This window comes from Leucoraja erinacea, chromosome 29 (genome assembly GCF_028641065.1).
Source record: "Leucoraja erinacea ecotype New England chromosome 29, Leri_hhj_1, whole genome shotgun sequence".
NCBI lineage: Eukaryota > Metazoa > Chordata > Chondrichthyes > Rajiformes > Rajidae > Leucoraja > Leucoraja erinaceus.
Window position 1 is genome coordinate 2518423 of NC_073405.1, and position 10220 is coordinate 2528642.

General features: G+C 46.9%; 1 protein-coding gene across 1 annotated transcript in view; it reads left to right on the forward strand.

Annotated features, from left to right (window-relative positions):
• Positions 1 to 9838, forward strand: part of LOC129710920 (uncharacterized) — a 54678-nt gene extending 44840 nt beyond the window's left edge. The window contains exons 10-14 of the mRNA XM_055658225.1: positions 667 to 812; positions 3804 to 4001; positions 4756 to 4927; positions 6238 to 6279; positions 7400 to 9838. Of these exons, the coding sequence (XP_055514200.1) occupies positions 667 to 812; positions 3804 to 4001; positions 4756 to 4927; positions 6238 to 6279; positions 7400 to 7501 (660 nt within the window). The 3' untranslated portion in view covers positions 7502 to 9838. The remainder of the gene's footprint in view (positions 1 to 666; positions 813 to 3803; positions 4002 to 4755; positions 4928 to 6237; positions 6280 to 7399) is intronic.
• Positions 9839 to 10220: the final 382 nt, after the last annotated feature.

The window sequence follows — 10220 nt, forward strand, 5'->3', positions numbered from 1 at the left end:
GTTCCCAGGTAGCGAAAACGAATTGGAAAAACAATACTCCTGCGGGCCGGATGATTCTGTGATACGGGCCGGATCCGGCCCCTGGGCCGCAGGTTGTCGACTCCTGGACTAAACGTTATTCCTTTATCATAATAATAATAATAATAATAATTTTATTTATAGAGCACTTTAAAAACAAACATAGCTGCAACAAAGTGCTGTACATCACTAATCATTGACAAAAAAGTGAATACACACCAAAAATAACAATCAAAAGAAATAGTAGGAAAAGACATGTAAAATAAAGAAACATCAAAAACACCACAAACAGAAGCAAAGCCTCAGGCATGGTCAAAAGCCAGGGAGTACAAATGTGGTTTAACACTGGATTTGAAGATGGACAGTGAGGGGGCCTGTCTGATGTGCAACGGCAGGGTGTTCCAGAGTGCCGGAGCAGCAACAGAGAAGGCTCTATCCCCTCTGAGCCTCCGACTAGACCTCGGTACCTCCAGGAGCAGCTGTATCATGTATCAGATTCAGATTCAGATTCAATTTAATTGTCATTGTCAGTGTACAGTACAGAGACAACAAAATGTATCCATACACTGTAAATGGAGCTACAAAACCTTTCACTGTACCTGGACTGTGTGGACATGCGATTAACCGAGATGTTTCTGGTGTTTACAGGTGAAGACGGTTCCAGCACCAGGTAACGAAGATGCAGAAACCATTCAGTTCTCTGATAAACCGGCCAACGGAGTCAACGTAATGAGCGTCGCTGATTATAACCCACGACCGACCGCGTACAACTTGGAGAGTCAAACTGACAGTCCGTAAGTTCAAGTCCACCGCAGGGGCAGTGTAGAACGAAGCTGGTTTACACCGAAGACAGACACAAAATGCTGGCGTAACTCAGCGGGACGGGCAGCATCACTGGAGAGAAGGAATGGGTGACATTTCGGGTCGAGAGCCTTCCTAAAGAGATTTGCTTTGGAAACTGACAAGGCAATCCCTTCCGTCGATACTTGTACAAATGATACTTCTATGTTAAAAAAAAAATTAACGTCCATTTCTAGATGGTTATGGGAAGAAGGCAGGAGAATGGGGTTAGGAGGGAGAGATTGATCGGGGGCCCTTCTTCAGACTGAGGAAATGATCCGAAACGTCACCCATTCCTTCTCTCCAGAGATGCTGCCTCCTCTCCAGAGATGCTGCCTCCTTCTCTCCAGAGATGCTGCCTCCTTCTCTCCAGAGATGCTGCCTGACCTGTTGAGTTACTCCAGCACTTTGCGTCTATCTTTAGTGATGTTCAAAGTAGTTCTACAGGGTTGTTCTACAGGCTGGTGGGATATCGTGGAGCAAATGTACGTGGAAATTACAGAGATATGAAATGGTGGCGCAGCGGTAGAGTTGCTGCCTCACAGCGCCAAAGACCCTGGTCTCATTCTGGCCATGAGTGCTGGTCTGCAGGTTCTCCCCATGACCTGCGTGAGTCTTCTCTGAAGCCAGCCACAAAATGCTGCAGTAACTCAGCGGGACAGGCAGCATCTCTCGATAGAAGGAATGGGAGACCTTTCTTCAGATGTCCGGTTTCCTCCCACACTTCAAAGACATACAAGTTTGTCGGTCAATGGGCTTGGTATAAATTAAAATTGTCCCCAGTGTGTGTAGGATAGTGTTAGTGTGAACGGATGCTCACCGGTCAGCGCGGAGTCCGTGGGCCGAATGGCCTGTTTCTGCGATGTATCTCTAAACTAAACTGTACTAAACAAAACTAAACTGGGATAGCAATGATGTGAGGAGTTTGAGGGGAAGGAGTTTCTGAATTGTGTTCAAGAGTGACACATGCAATGACAATAAAACATTCTGATTCTGAAGAGCAGCAGGTTGCCGAAAATTTTCAACATGTTGAAAACCCAGCGACGACCAGAATAAGGTCCGGCTCTTTGGGTGACTACTCACGACCGTACAGGCTTCACCCCGCGACATGTCGCCTGCATCTTGGAGCAAGCATTGATTTAATTGACCCCGTTTAGTTTAGTTTAGAGATACATCACGGAAACAGGCCTTTGGCCCACCATGTCCGCTCCGACCAGCGATCCCTGCACACTAATATTATCATACACATATTAGGGATAACTATACCAAGCCAATTAACCTACAAACCTGCACGTCTTTGGAGTGTGGGAGGAAACCGGAGCACCCGGAGAAAACCCACGCAGGTCACGGAGAGAACGTACAAACTCCATACAGACAGCACCCGTAGTCAGGATCGAACCTGGGTCTCTGGCACTGCGAGGCAGCAACTCTACCGCTGCATGGCCGAATGGCCTTATTCTGCTCCTAGAATCTATGAACAGACCAGGAGACTCATAGGCAAAGAGACCATTTAAAATTTAATTTCTGCATTAAAATGAGTCTTTGACCCACTTCACCCACTGCAATTTTTTTGTTTAGTTTAGCTTAGAGATACAGCACAGAAACAGGCCCTTCGGCCCACTGGGTCCACACCGACCAGCGATCCCCGCACATTAACACTATCCTACACCCACTAGGGACAATTTACAATTTTTACCAAGCCAATTAACCTGCAAACCTGCACGTCTTTGGAGTGTGGGAGGAAACCGGAGCACCCGGAGAAAACCCACGCAGGTCACGGGGAGAACGTGCAAACTCCGTACAGACAGCACCCGTAGTCAGGATCGAACCCGGATCTCTGGCGCTGTGATGTTGTGTACAATGACTGGTTGCTGTAGCAACACTGTGGGGAGGAGTTTGTCGTTTCTCTTATTCACAGCATTTTCAACGATATAATGTGAGGTTATCCACTTTGGTGGCAGAAACAGGAAGTCAGATTATTATCTAAATGGCGTCAAATTGGGAAAAGTGGAAGTACAGCAAAATCTGGGTGTCCTTGTTCATCACTCACTGAAAGTAAGCATGCAGGTACTGCAGGCAGTGAAGAAAGCAAATGGCATGTTGGCCTTCATAACTAGAGGAGTTGAGTATCGGAGCAAAGAGGTCCTTCTGCAGTTGTACAGGGCCCTAGTGAGACCACACCTGGAGTATTGTGTGCTGTTTTGGTTTCCAAATTTGAGGAAGGACATTCTTGCTATTGAGAAAGTGCAGCGTAGGTTCACCAGGTTAATTCCCAGGATTGCGAGACTGTCATATGTTGATAGAATGGAGCGGCTGTGGGCTTGTACACTCTGGAGTTTAGAAGGATGAGGGGATCTTATTGAAACATATAAGATTATTAAGGATTCGAACACGCTTGAGGCGGGCAACATGTTCCCGATGTTGGGAGAGTCCAGAACCAGGGGCCACAGTTTAAGAATAAGGGGTAGGCCATTTAGAATGGAGATGAGGAAAAACATTTTCACACAGAGAGTTGTCAGTCTTGAATTCTCTGACTCAGAAAGCAGTGGAGGCTGTTTTTTCTGGATACTTTCAAGAGAGAGTTAGATAGAGCTCATAAAGATAGTGGAGTCAGGGGATAGGGGGAGAAGGCAGGAACAGGGGTGCACAAAAATGCTGGAGAAACTCAGCGGATGCAGCAGCATCTATGGAGTGAAGGAAATGGGCAACGTTTCGGGCCGAAACCCTTCTTCAGACGGGGTACTGATTGTGGATGATCAGACATGATCACAGTGAATGGTGGTACTGGCTCGAAGGGCCGAATGGCCCACTCCTGCACCAATTGTCTATTGTCTATTGGTAGTATATTCAGCACTGTGTTTGGGCGGTGTGCCTTTTATCATGGGGGAACGCAGCTGTGTTACTGTAGATGGTGTAACTGGTCTCTGTGTGGGCTTTGTCACCAGCTATCAACCTTCCTCTTACCCCTCGAGAAACTACAACTCCACTCCATCGGAGGAGCCCCCGAGCAAGCGCCCGGCCGGTCGGAAGAAGGGGAAGAGGAGGAGGGGCCGTCCGGAGGTGGAGGAGTCTCAGTACGAGACTGATTATACCACGGGGCCAGAGTCCTGCGATGACATGGATGATGATGAGCAGTGGGAAAGGTGAGCACGGCACCACATACTGACCTCCCAACATGCCCTCCCCGCACAGCGGCACGGCGGGTGGAGCTGCTGCCTCGCAGCGCCAAAGACCCGGCTTCCACCTTCGACCTCAGCTGCTGTCTGTACGGAGTTTGGGCGTTCTCCCCGTGACCCGCGTGGGTTTTCTCCTGGTGCTCAGGCTTCCTCCCACAATGACACACTAGCTCCACCTGCCTGCTTTTGGCCAATATCCCTCTAAACCTGTCCTACCTGTGTACCTGTCTTATCCATGTACGTGTCCTATCCGTGTACCTGTCTTATCCATGTACCTGTCCCATCCATGTACCTGTCCCATCCATGTACCTGTCCCACCCATGTACCTGTCCCACCCATGTACCTGTCCCACCCATGTACCTGTCCCACCTGTCCCATCCATGTACCTGTCTTATCCATGTACATGTACCTGTCCCACCCATGTACCTGTCCTACCCATGTACCTGTCCCATCCGTGTACCTGTCCCGCCCATGTACCTGTCTTATCCATGTACCTGTCCTATCCGCGTACCTGTCCAATCCAAAACACATGGTGTAAAATTACCCTCTTTCATTTAAAAAACGGACGCAAAGTCATCCTGTCCCGTTCAGAACCAAAGTGGAAGCACGTTCTCTCCGTAGAAACCACCTGGATGTTCTGTAAGATGATGCTGTTCCCTTCTTGGGAGTGGGAGCGTGGGAATGGGTCCTGCTCTAACCCCGCACTACCTTGTCTCATCAGGTTGTACCCTCCCATAACATCTGACCCCACCAGGCAGGACTACAAGCGTGAGTTTGACGCCAACCACCAGGAGTACCGACAACTCTGTGCCGAAATGAAGGAAGTCAATGACCAGATTAATTACCTGAGCAAGAGGCTTGATGTGGTCACTGAAGATGACCCCAGCTATCAGGTATGGGAACCTCCCATGTTTATTTAATTCACATCTTTAATCAATAATGTTTTATTATTAATGTTTAATGTTTATGTGTCATTCCGAACTGTCACTGTATGTTGTTGTCACTTGTGGGTGGAGCATCAAGGCAAATCCCTTGTATGTGAATACTTGGCCAATGAACGTATTCATTCAATCATTAATTTCCTCGCCAATAGCACGAGAAATAGAAGTATTATTAATCTTGCTCCAATATGCTGTCGAATTTACTTTTTTAGACTTTAGATACAGCGCGGAAACAGACCCTTCGGCCCATCGAGTCCGTGCCGACCAGCGATCACCCCGCACACCAGTTCCACCCTACACACACTAGAGATAATTTACAGAAGATATAGATATGCCATTTATTGTCACTATACATGTACAATGAAATTAAAAGCTGCTCGTACTCAGTGCATACATATAATTTAGTACAAAAAACAAGAAACAGGAAAACAAAAACAGAAGGGAGAAGGGGGGGGGGGGGATAGGTGCACAATTCTGCGGCGCTATATACATATATACAGATGGAAGTCCGGGTGTTGGGCTGTGAAGTCAGTGCATGTGTGAATTTGAATTAAGAGTAGTTATAATTTTTGGAAAGCAACTATTCCTGAGTCTATTTGTCCTGCATTTGATGCACCTATAGCACCTTCCAGAGGGCAGCAGGTCGAACAGTCCAAACGCAGGATGGGAGCTGTCCTTGATGATATTCTTTGATTAATCGACAAATCAGCACATCTTTGGAGTGTGGGAGGAAACCGGAGCGCCCGGGGAAAACCCACGGGGTTACAGGGAGAGCGTGCAAACTCCGTACTGACAGCACCCGTAGTCAGGAACGAACCCGGGTCTCTGGCGCTGTGAGGCAGTAACTCTACCGCTGCGCCACTGTGCCACCCTTACAATCCTGACCACCCTTTGATAATGTATGGCGATATATTTACTGAACTGTAACCATAAAAATAATTTAATTGTACGTATGTGCACGTAGATTTTGCCGCCTCTTTGTTTTACCCCCCCCACCCTCCATCCCCCACCCAAGTCATACCCGCTTCAAACTCGTCTTGTTGAGTCTCGTTGTCGGTAACCAGTTTTCACCAAACACACAGCTAATAGACAATAGGTGCAGGAGTAAAGGCCATTCGGCCCTTCGAACCAGCACCGCCATTCAATGTGATCATGGCTGATCATCCCCAATCAATAACCTGTGCCTGCCTGCCCTCTCCCCATATCCCTCGATTCACTAAACTAAATCATTGTTTCTTCTGCTGGATTTTGCTTTGTTTCAGGGAGTTGCTGAGGAATACAACAGGTTAAAGAACTTCAAAATGGTGAGTGTGTCACAATTCTCAGAGTGAAGTAAGTAGATTAACCAGATCTTGTCGTGATCTCAATCAACAGACCTCCCCATACACAGCTCGGTGTCTAGTACCAGAAGCCTGAGGGTGCACTACACTTCGAGCCTGCACCATTCGCCATTCAATATGATCATGGCTGATCATCCAACTCAGTATCCTGTACCTGCCTTCTCTCCATACCCCCTGATCCGTTTAGCCACAAGGGCCACATCTAACTCTCTCTTAAATATAGCCAATGAACTGGCCTCAACTACCTTCTGTGGCAGAGAATTCCAGAGATTCACCACTCCCTGTGTGAAAAATGTTTTTCTCATCTCGGTCCTAAAAGACTTCCCCCTTATCCTTAAACTGTGTGGCCCCTTGTTCTGGACTTCCCCAACACCGGGAACAATCTTCCTGCATCTAGCCTGTCCAACCCCTTAAGAATTTTGTAAGTTTTTCAATTCAATTCAACTTTAATGTCATCGCACAAATACAAGTATGAGTACAACGAAATGCAGTTTTGCGTCAGTCCGTAGTAGTTGTACATAAAGAAATAAAAAAAATAGAAAGAGAGAAGATACAGAATAATCAAAAAATACAGAATAATTAAACAATGGGGACGGAGGGACCAGAGAAATCTATCGGCGGGACTCCGAGTTCAGCAATGTGATTGTATTGTTGTAGAAGCTGTTCCTCATCCTACTAGTACGTGACCTGAGGCTCCTGTACCGCCTCCCTGATGGGAGGAGGGCAAACAGTCCATGGTTGGGGTGTGAGGGGTCTTTGATGATCTTCCCAGCCCGTCTCAGACACCGTTTTGGGTGGAGGGCATCCATGGCAGGGAGCGGGGCACCGATGATGTACTGCGCGGTTTTCACCACCCGTTGTAGTGCCTTCCTGTCCGCTACAGTGCAACTGCTGTACCATACCGTGTAGCAGGTGGTCAGGATACTCTCTATGGTACAGCGGTAAGTGGGACTAGTCTAGATGGGATGGTGTGGGCAAGTTGGGCGAGGTGCCTGTCTCCAGACTGTGTGGACTCCGTGACGCTGAGAGAGAGAGAGGACAAAATTACGCGTGGAGTGAACCGATTTTGTTGTCTTGCTTTCAGACGTCCGAATATCGCAACAAGCGTCTCCAGAGCAAGCGAATGAAGAGCAAGCTCTCCTACATCAAGCGGATGGTCAGTGACTATGACCGTCGGCGACAGTAGAGCTGAGAGCGGCTACAGGTCTTCCCCTCCCCCCTGTCCCCACACCCAGCCATTGCCCAGAACATGGAAACTCCAAATAAACCCCTGAAGACACCAGTGAAAATCGCAAACTCCATTTTGTAAACACCCCCACGGAACTTGTAACCGGGACCTCGGGAATCTCACCATCATCACGAGGTTGAATACTCCTGAATGCTCACCTCGAGCTGCAGAGCTGGGAACCGTCCCCAGGGGCAAACGCTCTTCCTCCTTTAGCTTCAACGGACATTTTGGTTCTGAATGACTCTGGACTAGGATTGACCTGTGATGTTCAATGCCTGTTGAACCCATGAGCGATTCCTGGCCCACCGTATCTCCACCAAGGACCTGAAACTTGCCCGCCTGCAGGTGGCTCCTGACACCGACCTACTGACTGGCAGAACCCAATGGCGTGTTGGCTTGAAGTGTCTGGAGAACTGCATGTCGGGCCATTGGACAATGAGACGAGTTGATCCACCACACGTGGGCTGTGGAAGGACTCGGCTAATGATGATGACCAATGCAAGTCATCATTCGCTCTGCTGTACAAAGGCTTTTATCGTTTTTCTATTAATCTAAACTTTATTCAAAGCACCAGAAAGAAAAATTTATTTCTAAACCATTTTATGATATAATTAAGATATGCCGGGTGCTTCATAGGAACACATACGTTCGTAAATTCATAGGAGCAGAATTAGGCCATTCGGCCCATTGAGTCCATTCAATCATGGCTGATCATCTTTCCCTCTCAGCCCCATTCTCCTGCCTTCTCCCCATGGTGACCTTACGTATCAAGAACCTGTCCACCTCTGCTCTAAAAAATACCCAATGACTTGGCCTCCACGGAAGTTAGTGGCGATGAATTCCACAGATTCACCACCCTCTGACTGAAGAAATTCCTCCTCATCTCACAGCGGTACAGTGGCGCAGCGGTAGAGTTGCTGCCTCACGGCGCCAGAGACCCAGGTTTGATCCTGACTACGGGTGCTGTCTGTACGGAGTTTGCACGTTCTCCCCGTGATCTGCGTAGGTTTTTTTCCGGGTGCTCCAGTTTCTTCCCGCGCTCAAAAGACGTGCAGGTTTGTAGGTTAATTGGCCTCTATAAATTGTCCCTCATGTGCAGGAAAGAACTAGTGTACGTATATATATATATATATAATTAATGGGCGATAGACAAAAAGCTGGAGTAGCTCAGTGGGTCAGGCAGCATCTCTGGAGAAAAAAGGAATAGGTGATGCTTCGAGTTGAGACCTGTCTTCAGCTGGGCAACTGGGATTTAAACAATGAACAATGATTTTGAGATCTCAATATATTGGGGAAACAAGGAACTGCAGATGCTGCTTTACAAAAAGAACACAAATAGTGCTGGAGTAACTGAGCAGGTTAGGCAGCATCTCTGGAGAAGATCAGAGGTGATGTTTTGGGTTGGATCGTTATAACAGCACTGTCCAACATGTCCCATCTACCTGCATTTGGCCCATATCCTGTCCTATCCATGTACCTGTCTAAATGTTTCTTAAACGTTGCGATAGTCCCAGCCTCAACTATCTTCTCTGGCAGCTTGTTCCATTCACCCACAACACTTTGTGTGGAAAATGTTACCTCAGGTTCTTATTAAATCTTTCCCCCCACCCCCCCACCTTAAACCTATTACCTCTAGTTCTCGATTCCCCTACTCTGGGCAAGAGACTCTGTGTGTCTATCCGATCTATTCCTCTCATGAAATGGACAAGCTCCGCTTATTCCTGTTGATCTTCGTGGAGTAGGACTGCATTTCCGCACCACAAACGCTACGTTTGTCAATGTGATGAAGCCAAGCCTCTGTAAAGCAAAGATAGACACAAAATGCTGGAGTAACTCAGCGGGACAGGCAGCATCTCTGGAGAGAAGGAATGGGTGACGTTTCGGGTCGAGACCCTTCTTCAGACTCTGTAAAGCAAGATGCCTTCAGAGTGTATTTTTGGGGTCCCAGAATGTAACAGTGCAAATATTACAAGTTACTGCCCAGATTAATAATGGTGCCCTTATGATAAATCAGACACAATTAATAGAGATGTCAAAACTATTTTCAATCCGTGTTGGTAATATTTCTCCAGTGTGGTTCCATCACCACAGACCACACTAATTAATCATGGCCCCAGTCGTCTATTGTGAAAATGATTATTGTATTACATATTTTGTATTGAGGTAGCAACAAATTATTGTAATATAATGCTTTTATCTGTTTTATTATGATATAATTTTTAAAATCTTTTGTATTTTTTAAATGAATTGTATCTTAAATATTTTATATCATGTTTGGTCACCAACAGTGACTGAGATTTATTGTGTTTAGCGCTTGTTATTTGATTGATACTGACTCTACCTGTCGGTTAGCGGATCATAGAAACATAGAAAATAGGTGCAGGAGTAGGACATTCGGCCCTTCGAGCCTGCACCGCCATTCAATATGATCGTGGCTGATCATCCAACTCAGTATCCTGTACCTGCCTTCTCTCCAAACCCCCTGATCCCTTTAGCCACAAAGGCCACATCTAACTCCCTCTTAAATATAGCCAATGAACTGTGGCCTCAACTACCTTCTGTGGCAGAGAATTCTATAATTTACCACTCTGTGTAAAAAATGTTTTTCTCATCTCGGTCCTAAATGATTTCCCTTTTATCCTTAAACTGTGACCCCTTGTTCTGGACTTCCCCAACA